This window comes from Coenobita brevimanus, chromosome 6 (assembly GCF_032717465.1).
Source record: "Coenobita brevimanus isolate Jiangsu-jjx chromosome 6, ASM3271746v2, whole genome shotgun sequence".
In the NCBI taxonomy this organism is placed as follows: Eukaryota; Metazoa; Arthropoda; class Malacostraca; order Decapoda; family Coenobitidae; genus Coenobita; species Coenobita brevimanus.
This window is the reverse complement of record NC_136959.1, coordinates 69547822-69567947: the sequence shown is the minus strand read 5'-3', so window position 1 is coordinate 69567947 and position 20126 is coordinate 69547822. Positions and strand designations below refer to the sequence as shown.

Below are 20126 nucleotides of genomic sequence, written 5' to 3'. Positions count from 1 at the left end.
AACAATGAGATACAAACACACAAAATTGCAATTTGGCATGATGAATAATTGCAGCTAGTACCTCCCCTCCTCCCCTCCAAAAAAAAAGAGAAGAAAATGATACTGTCCAACATGGCACACTGGCGAGCAGGGGACTAACATTCAGTGATGTCTCATCTCCCAGCCAAAGCATGTTCTCATTAGCTGTGGCATCTCTCAGCTTCCCAGAATAAGAGACCCCCCTCTCAAAAAAAAAAAAAAAAAAAAAAAAAAAAAAAAAAAAAAAATCAGATTTCATGCATACTGTATGTGTGGAAAAAATCCATGCTAATGTAAGTCTTCCATACTGAACTAATTTCTTTTTTACTGAATATTTTAAGTATCTACTGTACTAATGTCAATTAACACTAAAGAAACTCATGTTGAATGTCAGGCCACTGCACAGTATTTGCATGAGAGTACAGTATTACTGTTTTTGTAGCTTTTGGCTTACCTGGATGTGAACCTAAAGACTGTAGAAATCTAGTCATTTCAGCCACATAGTTCAAGGTTATGCTAAAGAAGTAAGACTGTAGAAATCTAGTAATTTCAGTCAGATAGTTACAGGTTATGCTGAAGAAGTAAAACTGTAGCAATCTAGTCATATCAACCAGATAGTTCCTGGTTATGCTGAAGAAGGTTGATTTTCATTATCTGGGAGTTGTGTAAGCATGACAAAGTGGAGTAATGTATAAGCTTAAAAAAACATTCACTTCCAGGGATAAAGTTATTGGAGAAGCTGGATGGTTAATTAGAGGTGAAGAGGGCCATGCAAGATTATCTCCTTCAATCTGATGACGGGCAATACAGGTATGCTGTACAATCTACTCACTGTCCTAAGTCGTACAATAATCCTGCGATTTCCTCCATCGTAATCTACCCGTTCAACATGACTAAGGTATCCATCCACCCAGTACACATGGTGGTTAGGATAATCCACTGTAACGCCAAAAGGATAGACAATTTTTGTGGTAACAATATGTTTCCGCTGTGACCCATCCATTAGTGCCCGCTCCAGTCTCGGGTTCGTTGTACCCCAGTTGGTGAAGAACATGTATCTGTGGAATTAATGATGGGTGAGGGAGTGATACAAATAATTCAGGTGCAATAATTAATGGAAAATAGTGAACATACCAGTACTTACGCACATTTATGCAGTGGCAAAAAATGCATTACAGGAAAATTTTATTGAGTTTCTACTAAGTGATTTTTATATACAGTACTGCATTACCCTGTATATCAGGAACTTAAGGGTCACAAAGGATCAAGTGCCTTTAAAAGAAAACATAAAGCCTATGAGTCAGTAAATGGAAGGTTTTATACTTAAACACCCCAGGCACCTTGTTGATACCTAATTCCCTATTTGGAATTCCCAAACACAGGGAGACTTAATCAGAATTAAGTCTTGGCTACTTCTTTCATAATTTAGAGTGTCTATCTCCCTCCCTCACAGACTATTTTCATCTTTCAAAACATTCATCCTCACAGTAATTTTGTATTGTATATTGTATTATTATGTATAACAGCTGAGAGTTTATGACTTCCAGTCCTGCCTATCATCATACTTATAATATGGTTATTCATAAATTTATAATTCTGTATCATTCAACACACACATACCCCAATCATGCTTTCTCTTCTCAGCTATGTATACCGTATTAGGTTCTTTGGGTAGAATATTGAGACTTACCCACTGGTTGGGTCAAGTGCAATGCCTCTGGGTTCGTTTAGCACCACATCAACCAATGTAATGCAGACCTGCATTGTGGCATTACAAAGGAAAATCATCTCTCGCCGGTCCAAGACGTACCAATTACCCGTCACCCAGTCCCGTGCCAAGTCATTAACATCTGTAGGTTTTAGTTTTTAATAGTATCTCAGAGTACCTTATGGACATTAAACATTAAAATAAAAGTATGAAGTAGAGAGAAAGTCATCATTACCATGTTTCTAACTAATAAATGGGGTAGATAGGATCCACAGACAAGCATAAGTAATTATAAAAGTAAGAGAACTGTGCCTAGTGAAATGGGCCACACATGGTTTTGCTCTCCATTCAAGCCTTCAGAATTCTTAGATCCTCACAAACCATACACATAATAATTTGCTTCAGTAATGTCCATGAGATAATTCTGTCTACTTGCAAGTTAAGAAGAGGATCCAACCCTTTTGTGTACAAGTTCACACATATTTAATCCATTAGCTACTGTCCTTCGTCAGTTTTTTTGCTTCTTGAACTTCCTTACCTCACGTACACACATATACCACATTCATCAACCTTGTTCTTGGCCTTGGCCTTCCATGCCTTCTCCTTTTCTCAAACTGACTCACATATACCTTTTAGCCACACTCACAGGGGCAGTTTAGTATTGTGCTTGTCCCTTATTGTTTTACTCACTCATTCACTCACTTACTCATTGAGTTACTCCACTTTCTTGAAGAATCGGGTCCAAGCCTTACGAGAAGGTTGTTAGGAAAACTAATTTTTGCACATTGGTAGACCACCCCCTGGGCCAGGTTTCAAAAGCAGGGTGGGATCCTTGAGGGCCACCCTCTGTTACACCAAAAACTGTTAGGCACAGCCAGTTTTTTTTTTTTTTTTTTTTTTTTTTTTTTTTTAAACCTAGGAACACAAAGTTTGGAAGAGTGGAAGAGCTTCATGTGTGCCAGGTTATAAGCATGATGGGACCCCTGAGGGTATGTTCATGGGAGGTGGTCCCTGGTGGTCTCAGCTAAAGCCTGTATGCACAGCCATGTTCTTCATTAAAGAACATGAAATTTTACAAATTGATGGATGTTCATCCCAGCCACAGTAGTACCTCTGAGGATCACCTCTAATGGGGGAAGGGGCAGCCCCACAGGGTTCTTGTTAAAGCCATCATACACAGGCATAACCTGGGAACACAAAATTTTTCTTACTACTGTAGTAGACATTCACCCCGGCCAGATTTTAGGCAGAATGAGACCCTTGATGGCCACCTCGTACAGGGAGGGAACCCAAAAATGCACAATAGTGACCTTCACCCAGACCACAGTTCATACAGGGTGGGATGCCTGTGGCTTACCCCTCCCCTCCCCCATAAATGATTATTTCTTCCTCCATATAATATTGCAGGGGTGGGGGTGGCTGTCACAGATTCCCTTTGTCTTGTTCACTGGCTTTTCAGACTGACAGTCATTTTCATTATACAGTATAATACAACTATAATGTACCATCTGTGCACACTTAATGGAACTCTGTGATAACAGACTTCCTTACCCCACATCTTTCATGAACTTTTTTACTTCTTATGTGTTACACTCCTTACCAGCCCTGTTTTTAACCCCTATCCAATTTACCAACATTTCTTAACAGTTCTATTTTTCTTATTGTATCCAATTTATACTCCTGAACTGTCCTATTTATCATCCTATTGAACTTGGCTGGTACCTGTATTTCATAAACGTCCATCTCATACTCTTAACTCAACTGTTTATTGTGCAAGAAGGACAAAACTTGTCTATAGATACTTCTTTCCAGAGAGCTAAGAAAACATGAACAATGAAAAAAAATAGAAAGAGAGAAAGAAAGACACAGAAGAATAAGAGCAGAAAACCAGGTAGGGAACTTAGAGTCAGCAGGCAGGGGCAAGTGAGGGTGGGCTGGAGCATTTCAATGATAGAGTTACGTAAACATTACAGAAAAGAGAAGAATGGGTGGACAGTATCTATTTAGACTTCAAGAAAGCATTTGACAGTTCCTCACCGAAGACTTTTAGGGAAACTGTACCATCAAAGAGGTATCCAAGGCAACCTGTACTGTTGGATGCAGGATTTTCTCAAAAAAAGGGAAATGAAAACGATACAAAGGGGAAATTATTCATCATGGAAGGAAGTTACTAGTGGAGTTCCACAGGGCTCAGTGCTGGCACCAGTTATGATTTTGGTATATGTCAGTGACATCGACAGTAACACTGAAAGTGGAAGCTATCTAAATATGTTTGCAGATGATGCAAAAATACAAAGGAAAATCGAGGCGCTCCCAACAGAAGTGAGGTAAGTGACCCAGAGGTCGAAACGGAGTTATCACTTGCACCGGGCTGGAGTTGGTGTATAGAGTCTCTCTGTGTAAAAATTTGCCTCAAAATGGAACCAGAAAGGTCTTTAAAAGCTATATTCCTGAAAAAAAAATAAAAAATAAAAAAATCAAGATTTTAATGGTGGGTGGGGGCGCTCACCATCCACTCACTCGATGGAGTGCTGCTGCTGGGTGTCTGCCCTTTCCTCTCCTCCATCCTTCTTTCCTTCCATCCTCTTCTGTCTTTCTTTCCTTCATTCTTTCCTTGTCCTTCTGCCTATTGGTGACTTTACACTCCCTCTTCTGTCTTTCTTTCCTTCATTCTTTCCTCTTCCTTCTGCCTGTGGGTGACTCTACACTGAGTGACAAGCCAAATGGTTTCCTGAACACCAGGAAACCATTTACTGTGCTGGGTGGTAACCATATAACCAAATTTTGGCGCCTGGTGGTATCGTGGGTAATTATTGCACTGCAATTTGATTGAGCCCGTGAAGGTTTATATCCAAGGGCTGGTTGGGGTTGATTGCTCATGTAATGCCACTCAGGGATGAGTGAGGCTGGTCACTCTTATCTTAATTGTCGGGACCAACTGCCTAACCGCGGGCTCCTATGCTCCTCATGGGACAATGTAGGATTGGATGATGGATGGGTGGATGTAACATTATTACCAAAGCAAGTGACCGCTGAAAAAACAGTGGTTGACAGCAGAGAGTATCCCAGAGTCTTGAGCAACTTGATGCAGTAGTAAGGCAAGAGTTGACCCAGACTCCGAGATACCCGAAAGTTCAACCGCTGTTTTCTCGGTTTTTTGTTGATGTCACTTGCCTGACTTCTGCAGGGAACGCCTCAATTACTAACACAGATTCTTGCAGAGAGCTGCAGGAAGAATTAAATAAACATCATGAATACAGCAATAAATGGCAAATGGAATTTAATGTGGACAAGTGTCATGTAATTAAGTCTGGTAAAAGTGAGAAAAAACCAGGTTGGGATTATAAGTTAGGAAGATCAACCCAGAACATATGAAAAAGGGAAAAGGACCTAGGAGTGATTATCAGTAACAGACTATCTCCGGCTAACCACATCAGTGAGAGGGTATGTAACATGTATACACTGCTTGCTAATATGAGAATAGCATTCACATATATAAATGTAGACATGCTGAGAAAGATAACATCATTCATCAGACCAACCCTGGAGTATGCATCAGCAGTCTGGAATCCTCATCTCAAAAAACACATACAGTAGATAAGACTGAAAAAGTACAAAGGGCAGCTACAAGATGGGTACCAAGCTTAAGGGATCTGTCACGAAAAAGGACTAGAAAAACTGAATCCTCCAACACTACAGGAGAGAAGGAAAAGAGGAGACATGATTATGCTATATAAATGCATCGCAGGGAAAGAGAAAATAGACAGAAATGAATATATAACCTGTGGGGAAGCATCAGCTAGAGGACACTGCAAAAAACAACATAAAAAGAGAGGCGATAAAGATGTAAGGAAATTCAGTTCCCAAATGGGGCAATTGATCAGTGGAATGCACTACTGGGTGAAATAGTGTGTGCCAAAACTATTCATAAATTTATGGATATGTATGATAAAAATGGTTTAATACATGGGACAGTGCGAGCTTGACTCATTCCTGTAAAGATACAGTTACTGTAGGTAAGAACTGAAAGCGAGTCAGCCCTGTGGTTGGCAAGTATTGCCTTGGTAACATCATCATGTCACCCTTGACAACTGCAGACAGCATTTCCCTAATGCTAAAAACAGGAGATGGCACTCCTTTGAAAGTCACAGCTATTGGAGAACAGTCTGCTGAAGTACAAACTACTTCCTAAATGAGACACCTTGCCTTAGACAGGGCAAAAAAAAAAAAAATGTTTACTGCAATTTCTGCCTATCAAGAGCCAGATGCCTTGAGTTTGCTTTTGGAATTATGACAAAAATTCAGAATAATGAATAGAACCATAGGTACATTAATTGATAATGCAGTACAGATCATTAAAGTTGCATGCATCCTACAGTACTGCATCATTATTGAAGAAGGGATGGGTGCAAAAGTGAGTCCTAAAAATAATGCGATAGTAAATCTTGGCATGGTGCAGTTTTCCAACTCGACAGAAAAAAATTACACATAAATGGCAAAACATGTGAAAGACATTTTCAGAATACTTCTGTTCAGTTGAAGGTCAGTACTCTTGCAAAGTCAAATAACTTTAGCTTAATTCCATATAGCTTGTGTTATGCTATGCAGTAGTCCTATTGTTTTATCGGTGCAGTTTTCATCAGGGTTGCTGCAACATCCACTGCCCTACCTCGTATCCCATTTACTGTATATGGATAGAGGTGTAAAAGAGATGCAAGGTAGGGTAGTTGATGTTGGAGCAGTCCTAATGAGAGAGGGCAGCAATTGAAAACTTTCTTTTCTGTTGTTTGCAGGTGATACTATATTGTTAAGTGAAGACGAAGGGGAACTACAAGGCTTTGTGAATGAGTTTGGGGGAATGTGTAAGGATGGAATCTAACGATGAATGTAGGGAAGAGTTAAGTTGTGGTCTTCGAGAAAAATGAAGTTGCTGAATGCACAGTGAGGCTGGATGTTGAGGAAATGGAAAATGCGAGTGCATTAAAGTACATGGGTAGTATGATGAATAGAGATGGAAGTTTAGAGGATGAAGTGCTTGAAAGGGTACAGTAGAGAAGAAAGGTTAAGTACATGGGTAGTTTGATGAGGAAGGATGAAAGTTTAGAGGATGAAGTGCTTGAAAGGGTACAACAGAGAAGAAAGACTGCTGGTTCTTTGACACTGATAAGAAATAGGGAAGTGAGCATGGAAGTAAAAAAGCCACTGCAAGATAGTATTTTGATACCAACTCTAATATGTGGAAGCAAAGCCTGGACTTGTTGGAAAGACATAAGTCAAGAGTGAGATCAGTGGAAATTAATTATTTGAGAGGAGAATGTTGAGTTGCAAGGAAAGACAGGCTGATAAATGAGGAAGTGAAGGAGTGTTGTGGTGTAGATGTGAATGTGATGGAAAGTGTTAGGAGAAACACACTGAGGTGTTTGGTCATGTGGAGAGGATGGAGAATGAGAGACTAATAAGGAGAGTGTATGTGAGTGAGGTGGAGAGGAGGGGAGGGAGGGAGGAGGAGAACGAGGATGAGATGGAGGGTTGGAGTGGAGAGGTCTGTAAGAGAGTAGGGTGTGAACTGGGGGAGAGGGCAGTGTAATGGCAGGGGACAGGGTGACATGTAGGTGATTTGTGGCTACCCCTTATGAGATTAAGGCATCTAGCCATAGATAGAGACGTGGGATTTCGACAAAATATCTTTGTCACCTCTCACACAAACTGTACTACAAAATTTTATTTGTACAGTAATAAAAACTCGCCCCCCAAAATGACTTCCACCAGATAAGTATCAATATGTACACCAAAATTAACTACCAGAAGCTCATTTTTTTTTTTTTCCCTCCAATCCTCTTCCACCTCTGTAAAATCAGAGCTCTGTCACTGTTTGTTATATCGGATGCATCCCTCATAAATGGTGTTAGTGTAGCCTCAAAGCTCCTCTATAGCTTTCTTGCCTGCGCAGGTTCAACGAAGTAATGTTAACTGTCAACTCTGCCCATGTGACCTTGTGCAAATATGCATTGGTGCCCACTCGCAACCACTAGCAATGCGGCCATGCATATGAACTGCAAAAATTTAAATTTCCAGGCTCATCTCACTCTCGCTCACCCCTGCCTTTCAGCTTTCAGTCAGGATGCACCCTAAGACAGGAGGGAAGAAGAAATATTATGAACACCAAGGCAGGGGAATAAGGGTAAAAAATGATAAAAATGTAGTCTATATAATATAAAACACAATGTTGTCATACTTTTATTGCTGAATAGTTTAGGATGATGCTCCCTATATACTGCACAAGGTTGTTCTCTGATAAGCTCACAGCTACTGCGTTTGCAATATGATATGATGTGAGACTGGGAAAGAAGTTAAGTGATGGGTTGCAGAGAGGAAAGACACAAAGAGGGAGGGTTGAAAACAAGTGAACCCTCACGTTAACGGACTGTTTATGCTGGAATTTGGATATACAGTATTGGACCCCTTGACCCTACAAGACAATGTTTGTTATAAAACATACCAATGTCCGGTATCGGGAACGCATCTAGCAGCCTGCAGACAAATTTGTTAGATATTGAACGCAGATCCAGTATTTCCTCTTCTTTTTATTATTATTTATTGAAATGAGAGTCAACACTTCGTCTGTATTGCTTACTGATTCATTATACATCAAGGAACACAGGCTAAACCCATACAACAGCAATTTATTGACGTCTTTATTACGTCCTAGGTGAGGTACCTACCGTACCACTTTTCATATGCTCTATCTGCATATGAACAGACTATCAGATATAACATCCACCTTTTCCTCCAATTAGTCCATTATAATGAGGTCTTATTGTAACTGATAAACCTCTTCAGCCAGAGGTCATCATTTTTATGTTGTTCTTATTATCTCCATGCATTCTAACTCAGATAACAATAGGTTTTAATTTAGAAGGGTTAAATACAACCTTCTTTACCTCCTTCACTACTTAGAGGTGCTCCTAAACTAAACAAAATTGTCTGAAAGTAGCAGAAAAAAAAAGTCTTCTGATTCCTCTAGGAATTGTTAGGATCATGAAGCAAAGGAAATTCAAATTACATAAAGGGGAGAAACTCACGATTGAGCCCATTCTGAAAGGGGTGTGGCATAATCCAGGAGGCTGTGAGGTTTTCTGCTGAGGCACATTTGAACACTGACCAACTGCTGTTCGAGCTCACCCAGCACACTGAGAAGAGAAGCGATCAGGAATGAATAAATATACCTGCTGGACAACAGTGCAAATATACTATATATATACTATATACTATATATATATTGGCTTGGAGTGTGTAGCATTTTATGGGCAGATGCCCTTCCTGATGTCTACCAATGATCCTTGGGTGGACTCAATCCCCTAACCCGTTGGTCAGATTGGAGTGCTCTAACCCACTGAGACATGACTACTATAATATATATATATATATATATATACACACACAGTATATGTACAGTGTATATATACTGTACATACACACACACACACACACACACACACACACACACACACACACACACACACACACACACACACAAATTTTCCCTTTATTATTTGTCTAAGGGTAAAAAAATGTCAAGGTATGAGGGGGTACCGCCCATATGTAATTTTTCCTGTAAAATTATGTATTCGCAGAGTGCGATTTCACAGTGTGCAAGGACCAGGATCACCCATCCACTCGTGCACTGTGGGAGCATACTGTATATATATATATACAACGGCCATACCACGTTGAGTACACCGCTTCCCGTTCGATCAGCGAAGTTAAGCAATGTTGGGTCTGGTTAGTACTTGGATGGGTGACCGCCTGGGAACACCAGATGCTGTTGGCATCCCTACGTCAAGTGGGGTTTGTGGAGGATTAGTGCCCCTCCCTGTAAAACAATTAACTCTAAGCCCTTGGCCACCCTGTCTGGGATACATGGCGTCTGGCAATGAATGAAATGAATATATATATATATATATATATACACGAACAGCTTTGTGGTAGGTGGGGTGCCCCTAATCCTCTCTCTCTCTCTCTCTCTCATTGTGCAATCATAATCTCAGTATTCTTCATTGCCTACCTGAGTTATTTCGATGATCAAAGTCCAGAGTAACAGCATAGTGAAAGCGAAGCATTGTATCTTCATGGACAACAGAGCCATTGAGGTGGAGTCGTGCCAGACCAGAATTACTGGCATAGAGTAGTGTAGGAGGCTGGTTCCTTGGTTCTGTCAAGTGATACATGAGCAATAAGTTGTGTACATAGAGCCTGTACAAATCCTCATTATAAACCACCTATTTTCATGTTCCTTTTTGCTATTATGGCTATGTCTACATTAAATTAAAGATTGCCAACATTTCCAAGGGTATGGAGGATGGTCTCTACATGCTTACATAATGCCAACATAGAGAAAAGGCAAGACTTCTGTGCAAATTGCCATGCTGATTAATGACCATACTAGAGCACATGAACCAGAAATTTGTGTGTCTGTATGGTTTGACCTTTGACCCCATAAAACCCTTAAAAAAAAAAAGGAATGAAAAAAAAAAATTGTCTGGGGGTATTTGCCCTGGAACAAATGTATGAAATTTGAAGTGATCCTGAAAATCATTTGTAAGAAAGAAAGATTTAAGAAGCAAGAGAAAGCAGTGCAACTACAATAAGGTCTCCACCATAGTGTGAAAACCATAATTGCAGAAAAACTTATTACAGTAAACTCTCAATTATCCATTATCACAATATCCAGCCCAGTGCAATATCCAGCACAGCTCTTGGCTCTATTAAAGCAATATCTGGCAATTTTTAAGCAATAGCATTGACGTGGGACATAACCATCGGCCAAATGCAATATCTGGTGTTGAGGGGTCTCAACAGGTACGTAAGTGGTAGCCAACTGGTGCCAGGGGAAATCCTGAAACTCGGAAGCCATTGAATATGCCTGCTATGCGCCAGCCAATCAGAATCTGTCGTGGGCGTAGCTTGTCTGGCCCGCCATGAATACCTCCCCCCTCTCATTCTTCCCTGTGGATGTTGTAGAGTCGACGTATCTGTACTCTCCCACTCTTCTGACAATGCGGTCGCAAAACCCTGGTGCCTTGCCTAACTCTGGTGTCCTATGTTCAAGCTACTGTACTGTTTTGTATTGCAAAGTTAATGGCCTGTCAGTGTTCATGTCCTGGCACTCTGTCGTGATTGTTAAACTACCCCTATGCTGTATTGTGTACTATACTGTTTATGAGTATGAACCCCCCAGTGCTGTTTCTCCCCATCAATGCCAACACTTAGTGAGTACATTCAGTAGTACACTATGTACAGTACTGTAAACTATGTACTGTACTGTATCATTACTGTGCTGTTTTCATATGTTTGTCTTTATCTTTTACTCATGGTAAAGTTTTTAGGATAGAAGGTTGAGACAGACAGAATTACAATATCTGGCTCAAATCCGAATGTTGCACTGGATATGCAATATCCAGCATTTTGCTTTAGTCATTGTACGACTTGGTTGAGTTGCAACGGATAATTGAGAGTTTACTGTATCAAAATTCACTTTTTTTATGCGAGGAAGAAGGAACCAAAGGCTAGGAGCCCACAAAACAGTTCCTTCCAAGAAAAAAAAAAAAAAATACAAAAGAGAGCCAAATTCAACATCCTTTCGTTTCGAGATGCCTGGACGCACTGCGTTTGAAAGCCAGGAGATCATAGAAAGTAGGAAATACAGACAGAAGGAGACAGTTCCAGAGTTGACCTGTTACATAAATGAATGACTGGGAGTAACAGTTAACTCTTGCATTGGAGAGTTGGACAGAAAAGGGATGAGAGTTTGTTGCTAGGTGCTACGCACCCATCATAGAGGTGGAGCGATGCAAGCAGACAGTTTGGAGGAGCAGTGGCCATGGAAGTAACAATAGAAAAGAAATAAGGAGGCAACAGTGCGGCGAAGAGACAGAGGTTGAAGAGAGCCAGTAAGAGGAGAGTTAAAGAGATGAAAAGCCTTTGACTCCACCCTATTGAGAAGAGCTGTATGTGGGGAGCCTCCCCATACATGAGAATTGTACTCCTCACAGGGGCGAATAAATCCCATGTATAAAGTCAACAGCTGTGCAGGGGTAAAGAAGGTACGGAGCCGGCTTAGCACACTTAATCTCTTGGAAGCAGATTTTACCAGAGATGTAATATGACCATTCCAAGATAAATCCCAAGTGAATGAAACCCCAAGCATGTTCAAGGATGATGCAGGATTGAGCTGGATATTATTAAACATTAGTGGATACTCCTGTGGAAGATTTTGTCGGGTTCATGGGTGTAAAAATTGAGTCTTTGATGCATTAAAAACAACAAGAATATTTTTACCCCAGTCAGATATACGAGCCAAGTCAGACATTAGGAGTGCCATAGCCTCACCCCTTGTTTGTTGAAGTAACTGCTGGGGTGGGCATTGCGCGAACCGAATGGAAAGGTGAAAGGTAGAATCATCAGCGTACGAATGGAGAGGGTTAGATATACAGCTTAGATCATTGATGAATAAAAGGAAGAGAGTTGGTGATAGGACAAAACCCTGAGGAACACCACTGTTGATAGATCTAGGAAAAGAACGATGGCCGTCTACAACAGTGGCTATAGAACGACCAGAAAGGAAGCTGTAGATGAAGGCATAGATAGGAGGATAGAAACCGGAAGAGGGCAGTTCGGAAATTAAAGATTTATGCCAGAATTGATTGAAAGCATTTGAGATGTCAAGTGCAATGGCAAAGCTTTTGCCAAAGTCCCGAAAGGAGGATGACCAGGAGTCTGGAAGGTAGTTGAGAAGATTGCCAGTGGAGCATCCCTGATGGAACCCATCCTGACAATCAGAAAGAAGGTTGTGATAGGAAAGATGTTTTATAATTTTTCTGTTAAGAACAGACTCAAAAACTTTTGAGACACAAAATGTTAAAGTAATTGGACAATATTTAGAGGGTTGGGAATGGTCACCCTTCTTTGGGACCGGCTGAATGAGAGCAAACTTCCAGCAAGAAGGAAAGGTACAAGTTGAAAGACAAAGGCAGAAGAGTTTACCTAGGCAAGGTGTAAGCACAGTTCTTGAGGACAACAGGAGGGACTCCATCAGGCCCACATGCCCTGTTCGTATTGAGGCCAGTGATGGCAGAAAATACAGCAGCTGAAGAAATTTTAATGTCAGCCATGAGGAAGTCAGAGGGGGGAAGTGATGGAGGAACAGCACTGGAATCGTCTAAGGTGGAATTGGAGGAGAAAGTCTGAGCCAAGAGATCTTTATCAGTAGAAGAAATAGCTATAGAGCCATCAGACTAGAAGAGAGGAGGGAAGGATGATGAGGTAAAGTTGTTAGAAAGGTTTTTGGCAAGGTGCCAGAAGGAGTGGGAAGAATTCAAGTTGGAGAGTTGAGAGCATTTAGTAAGGATTAAATTATTTTTAGCAGAGCGAAGAACAGACTTAGCACGATTCCCGGCAGAAACATAAAAAAGATTTGATTCGGGGGTGGTTTGGTTCTGGTACCTTTTATAGGTCCTCTCCTTGTTGCGGACAGCATTAGAACAAGCGAGATTAAATCAAGGCTTTCTTGCATTGGTCAAAGGATATGAGAAAGGAATGTATGCTTCCATGCCCAAGAGAATAACCTCTGTAATAAGCAAGGCACACTCAGATAGCTCCTAGCCATGGAAGCAATAATCATTCCAGGGAAAATAAAAGAAGTACTGCCTGAGGGCCTCCCAGTTTGCAGCTCCAAAGTGCCACAGTCAACATTTCTTTGGAGGGTCCACAGGCCGTACTGGAGCGATAGGACAGGTTAAGGTAATTAGGTTGTGATCAGAGGAGCCCAAAGGAGAGAAAAGATTAACAGTGTATGCAGAAGGATTAGTTGTAAGGAAGAGGTCAAGTATGTTGGAGCTCTCTCCAAGGTGGTCAGGGGTACGGGTAGGGTGCTGTACAAGCTGCTTTAGGTCATTAAGGATAGAAAAGATGTAGGCTTGTTCACCAGGTGGATCAGTGAAAGGAGAGAAGAGCCATAGGTGGTGGTGAACATTGAAATCTCCTAGAATGGAGATTTCAGAGAAAGAAGAAATGGATAGAATGTGTTCCATCGTAGAAGTAAGATAGTCGAAGAATTTTTGATAGTAGAATTAGTGGATAGGTACACAGTGCAGATATATTTAGTCAGAGAATGACAGGAGAGCTGAAGCCAGAGAGTAGAGAATTCAGAAGAGTCAAGTTCAGGAACACGAGAGCAAGATAAGTCTTTGCATACATATGCACAACAGCCACCTTTGGGTTTGAAATGAGTATAGAGAAATTAGGAGGAAACAGAAAAGAGTTTGCTGTCAGTTACCTCAGACAGCTAAGTCTTGGTTAAAAAGAGATGGTGAGGTTTAGAGGAGGAGAGGTGGTGTTCAACAGAGAGAAAGTTAGGGGGAAAGGCCGTGAGTGTTGCAGAAATGAAGAAGTGAGTCAGACAGTGGTTCTGGACAGCTCTTAGAGTCGTCACAGGGAGAGGGGAAGACGATGGGGGCAATTATGGTCCCCCCCCCCTCCCCGGGGACTCTGAGGGAAGGTTTAAGTGCACCATTTTCCCTTTTTTAATTTTGAAAAGGAAGTGTAGTGTGTACTGTGCATGTAGTTTGGTGCTGACAGTTAGAGAAACTTGATGCCATAGAGCCAGTATGCCAGTTTCTCCCACTTCACCATACTGTATATATAGACAAAGTTGTGATATTTTCAAAAACATCCCTAACTAATTACAAGGTTTGCTTGTAGTGTAACATCAGTTTTCTTATTTTCAATCCATACATTGCTCAGATCCAGTTTTCTTTGCACATCAGGGATAGAGAGATTGAAAGCAAGGTTCTCTGATCTACTCTGTGTTACTGAAGGTATGACGCAACGTACATTACAAGCAGCTGGTCAGTGGGGATGATGAACCTCTATATCACTAGTATTTCCCAATATTCTTACTGTCTCATAAGTTAATATTGCACGAAGATAAGTAGTATGTTTAATAAAATCTTGATAACAGATTTTTTTTTTTTTTTTTTTTTTTAATGATAACTTAGTAACTTCTTCACAAAGGCAGCATACATTTTTAGTTTCTTTATTCCTTTCAATAGATAATTTTATTCAGCTTTGGAGAACTTTCAAACAAGCAGGGATAGATGTAGCCTCCATTAAACCCTTCACGACTAAGCACTGGGGGGGTCTTCCTACCTTGAGTAAAATCGTCTGGTGGTTGCCTTAGTAAAATGAAAAAATACATCATTGCGATGACAGGGTTGACTCACTTTGCATAAGGACATGTTTTATACTCATAACTATAAGCACACAGTTTTGGTCAGCTCAGAATAGATGTCCTTAAGATGAAGGGGCTTAAGTCCTTAAATGCTTAATTGTACAAGTATTCTAAATCTTTGCAAAAAGTACTATAGAATCAGCACAATGAAATCTATATAGCCAAGTGAATTTTATATTGCTGTTGTACAGTTAGGAATGAACATCATATAAAGATGCAGCACTATTCCTCCCAGGCCTAATAATCTTTCATGACCTTACGATTAATGGCAACGCATGTAGAGTTTCCCTGGAGTCGGTAGCCATAGATGCACTGGCATTCATATCCTCCTTCATGGTTGATGCATCGCTGGTCACATGAACCCTCTATTTCGCATTCATTGGCATCTGTCAGTGCAAATAAATAAACAGTATCAGCAGACCACAATTACAGACAGCATACAACAAACTTCCTTTGATTTTTCTTCAGTGTTGTAGTACATTAGATTGTATAAATTATACAAAATACAATATTCACAAATACAGCAGAAGCATCCTATATGCACCAACATTTACATACTGTACATCACTGATTGCAATATATGGTACAGTCTAGAGCCTAATTTCAAATAGGCACTAATCATCAGATATTCAAATTAATGTGCATACAAAACATTCTCCTCCTCATCATCATCATCATCATCATCATCATCATCATTATCATTTTAACCATAGTTTGCACCTAAAAGATAAGGTAGGATCCAGAACTGTGTGAGGAAAGCAAATTAATCAGAACCATTGAACAACATACCCACAGATATAAGGATCATCATCAGTCAGAAATACTATAATTTAGACCTCTGACATCCTGGTTCTTCCTCACTCACACAGTGTCTATCCATCTATCTATCTATCTGTCTATCTTTTTATCTATAGTTAGATCCCACAATCCTGTAGGGGGTGGCCATTTGTCTTTGAGTTAGTTGTTTTATGAGGAGGGGCACAAGCCCTCTTCCTACCCACTTTTTGACAATAGGGAACACGTATGAGTTGTTTTTATGGTTACCACTCAGCATTGTAAATGGTTTCCTGGCTTACAGGAAACCGTTTGGCCTGTCTTTCAATGTAAAGCCACCTGAAAAGGAAAGAAGAGTAATAAAAAGTAACAGGAAAGATGGGTAAAATAGGAAGGAAGGAGGGCAGATGCATAAAAAAAAAAATGGTAAAGGTGAAGGTAGTAGTAGGAAGCACCACATCAGGCGAGTGGATGATGGTAACCAACACCTGCTACCTAGACAGACATATAAATAGATAGATAGATATTCTGGTTCCACCTCAGTCACATACAGTGAACTGAGAAAAGAAAAAAGGTTAACCATCCATCCATCCATCATCCAATCCTACGTTGCCCCATGAGGGCCGTAGGAGCCTGGGGCTAAGCAGTTGGTCATGACATTAAAGATGAGAGTGTCCAACCTCACTCATCCCTGAGTGGCATTACGTGAGCAATAAACCCCAACCATCCCTTGGATATAAACCTTCACTGGCTCAATCCGATTGGAGCACAATAATTATCCACTACGCCACCAGGCGCCAAAATTTGGTTATAAGGTTACCACCCAGCATAGTAAATAGTTTCCTGGTGTACAGGAAACCATTTGGCTTGTCACTCAGTGTAGAGTCACCCATAGGCAGAAGAAAGAGGAAAGAATGAAGGAATGAAAGACAGAAGAGGGAGTGTAAATTCACCCATAGGCAGAAGGACGAGGAAAGAATGAAGGAAAGAAAGATAGAAGAAGATGGAAGGAAAGAAGGATGGAGGAGAGGACAGGGCAGACACCCGAGAGCAGCACTACATTGAGTGAGTGGATGGTGAGCGCCCCCACCTACCACGTGAAATCTATCTAAATATCTATAGCCCGATGCCCTAATCCCACAAAGGGTGGCCGCAGCCAAAACGCCTCCAAGTCACTCTGTCACCCACCATTTGACTACCCTCCCCCCAACTCACTCCCCCCTCCCTCATATACCTCTCAACTCCATCCCTCCACCCCATCCTCAGTCTACTCCTCCCTCTCCCTCCCTTCACCTCACCTACATACACCCTCTCAGTCTGTCTTTCATTCTCCATTCTCTCCACATGTCCAGACCACCTCAGTGTGTTTCTCCTAATCTTCTCAACCACATCCACATCCACCCCACAGCGTTCCTTTACTTCTTCATTCGTCAACCTGTCCCTCCATGTCACTTCACATGCTCCTCTCAAGTAACTCATTTCCACTGCTCTCACTCTTGACTTATTCCCCTCTTGCAAGGTCCACGTCTCATTTCCATACATCCGGGTAGAGATCACAGTATCATGCAGTGACTTGATAACTTCCATACTCACACCTCCCTGCTTTCAGTGAACCAACAAACTTCCTTCCCTGCTGTATCCTTTCATGCACTTCATCCCCCAAAGTTCCATCCTTACTCATCACACCACCCAAGTACTTGAATGCACTCACATTCTCCATATCCGCACCATCCAACCTCACTGTACATTCTGTGACTTCATTCCTCTCAAACACCATACTGTAACTTTACTCTTGTTTACATTAATTTTCAGATTCCTCTTCCTACACACTGTCCCAAATTCATTCACCAAACCTTTCAACTCCCATTCATCTCCACTCAACAATACTGTATCATCAGCAAACAGCAACACCGGAATCTTCCAAATCTCACCCTCATTCATTAGAGCCACCCCCACATCCACTGCCCTACCTTGCATCTCCTTTACAACCCCATCCATGCATATATTAAACAGCCATGGAGACATCACACAACCCTGTTTCAGTCCCACATTGAGATCAAAGAACTCACTCAGCTCTCCATCCACCCGCACCGTAGCCCTAGCTCCTACGTACGTACTCTTCACAGCACTCAACAATTTCCCCTCCACTCCATATATTCTTAATACCTTCCACATACCTTGCCTATCTATTCTGTCATAAGCTTTCTCCAAGTCCATGAAGGCAGCATAAACTTTCTTTCCCTTCTCTAGATACTTCTCCACTAAACATCTTAGAACAAAGAATTTTAAAGGGTGTATTTATTCCACACCACTTGCACTTACCCAGATTTTGTTCTTGTCAAAGCTCATGTGTGACAGCGTATTAAGATTAGCATAAATTATTTTTCTCTAAACTGTCTTATGAACTGGGACAGCAAATATGATCAGTGCCTTCCATGTAGAACTGTAAATGTTTATATCTAATAAATACAAGTTACTGGTGCATGGAGACACATGACAGGGCAAGCCCAAAAACAGGACCCAATATGACACTGCTTCAGGTACATATTTGGTCGAAAGTGGAAGAGGTGGAAGAGGTGAAACTGTTCTCTATATACATGGGGGGGTCACCATTTTACATAAGGATTCTGTTTGAAAAGGGCAGTACATAAAGTATAAATAACGTACATTGTACTTATAAAAACACACACACAAAAAAGACAAAATGGTACTAAAACTCTAAATAATCACTACAGTTGTACTACTGTATCTCATAATGGATAATGATACAGTAATACTCTGTGCTAAAATAAAATTCCATGATGTGGTACTACTAAGAACCTAGATGAGTATGTTCATCAGCTATGTACTCTACATTTGGGGACAAAAACTTACCTAATGTTTCACCTCTTCCACTTTTGCATATCCTCTACTGGCTAATATCCCTAGGTTGAAAGATGCATGGTATGTTTCTCAGCCTTATGCAGTACATTATTCTCTCTAATATGATGCAGTAACGAAGAATTAATGTTTATGCCCTACATGTGAACAAGTTTCAGTGGAACAGTTGGTGAACCAATGTTCAAGATTGTACCCGCAGTGTGAAGACATAACCCTTTGCTAACATAACTGTCAGACCTGTGATCTTCGCGCATTAACTATTTGGGATGAAAATCAGTGCAGTTGTCAATTTATACCTAATTCATGTATTGTTATATGAGTTGTTTGTGATCATATCAGCTATGCTTTGACCAGGTTGGAGCAATCGTAGTCCACTTTTAAAATTCAGGTTCAGTCAAGCAAATTTTGGTTCAGTATGGTCAATTCAGAGCCATGCGTGTTCAGTAAAGGTAGTTCAGTTAATTCAATGTTTATTAGTCCCATACATCCAGTCCTGCTTAGCCAAATAAATTCAGATCCATTTAGGACCAGTTAGATCCACTCAGAACTAGAGGGGCACTCAGAGGAGTTCATTGCTCCAACAAAAGCTATGTAATTTCCAAACCACTTTTCATAATGGGTTAGATTTTCTCATAATTGATTAAGGTTTCGCAAAAAGTGTTTTTCGGATCCAGAATCTGTAATATGATCCATATCAGTCCCAAAAGTTAACTGATTTTTCTCTGGAACATGGGCTATTTACCCACCAAATTTGGTCCAAATCTCTTTCTTAGTATTTGAGTAATCCTGCTAACAGTCAAACAAACTAACAAACATTGGTCTCACATGTTAATTGTTCCTTGGGACATGAGCTATTTACCCACCAAATTTGGTCCAAATGTCTCTTCTAGTTTTTGAGTAATCCTGCTTCCGTACAAACAAGTTAACAAACAAACAAATGGGTGAAAAATACTCTCCTTGTCGGAGAGAACTGGTTAGATCCATGGTGTCTAATCATATCCATTCAGGTTATTTGTGGTCCATTAGCCTTTCCTGGGCTATTCTAGGTCAGTTAGGTCCACTAATGCCATTAATTCCTAATAGCCCAAGAATGTCTTTTTTAAAAATCTTATTCAGTGATCGGTTCACGTTCTGACACACACATCAGCATACCTAATGTAGCATTTACACTTCCACATGCACCTCTTCTTTCAGACAAACACCTTCCTGCCTCGCACATGTCAGGCACAAAGAAGGATGAAATCTAGTTTTATCCTTCCCTCTGTCGACAGATGCAACCCTGCTGTGGATCTCATGTGGTTTGACACACACACACACACACACACACACACACACACACACACAGAAACTGGGGGGGCTGGATTTGCCTTCCTTAGAGGAAGGGAGGGGGAGGGGAGACATGGTTGCAGTGTTCGGGACCATGGTGGGAGTGGATAGGGTTGGCAGAGGGGATCTGTT

At 40.9% G+C, this 20126-nt stretch overlaps 1 protein-coding gene and 1 non-coding gene across 2 annotated transcripts in view; one reads left to right on the top strand and one right to left on the bottom strand.

Moving 5' to 3' along the window:
* The window catches only part of LRP1 (LDL receptor protein 1), a 335280-nt gene that overhangs the window by 229478 nt on the left and 85676 nt on the right, over window positions 1-20126 (bottom strand). Inside the window, exons 7-11 of the mRNA XM_080272895.1 lie at window positions 15275-15400; window positions 9792-9938; window positions 8809-8916; window positions 1709-1868; window positions 851-1076 (exon numbers count right to left, since the gene is read on the bottom strand). Coding sequence (XP_080129021.1) covers window positions 851-1076; window positions 1709-1868; window positions 8809-8916; window positions 9792-9938; window positions 15275-15400 — 767 coding nt within the window. The remainder of the gene's footprint in view (window positions 1-850; window positions 1077-1708; window positions 1869-8808; window positions 8917-9791; window positions 9939-15274; window positions 15401-20126) is intronic.
* LOC145403281 (5S ribosomal RNA) lies at window positions 9439-9557 on the top strand. Its single transcript, XR_013897967.1, has one exon. It is a non-coding gene; the product is annotated as a 5S ribosomal RNA (ribosomal RNA).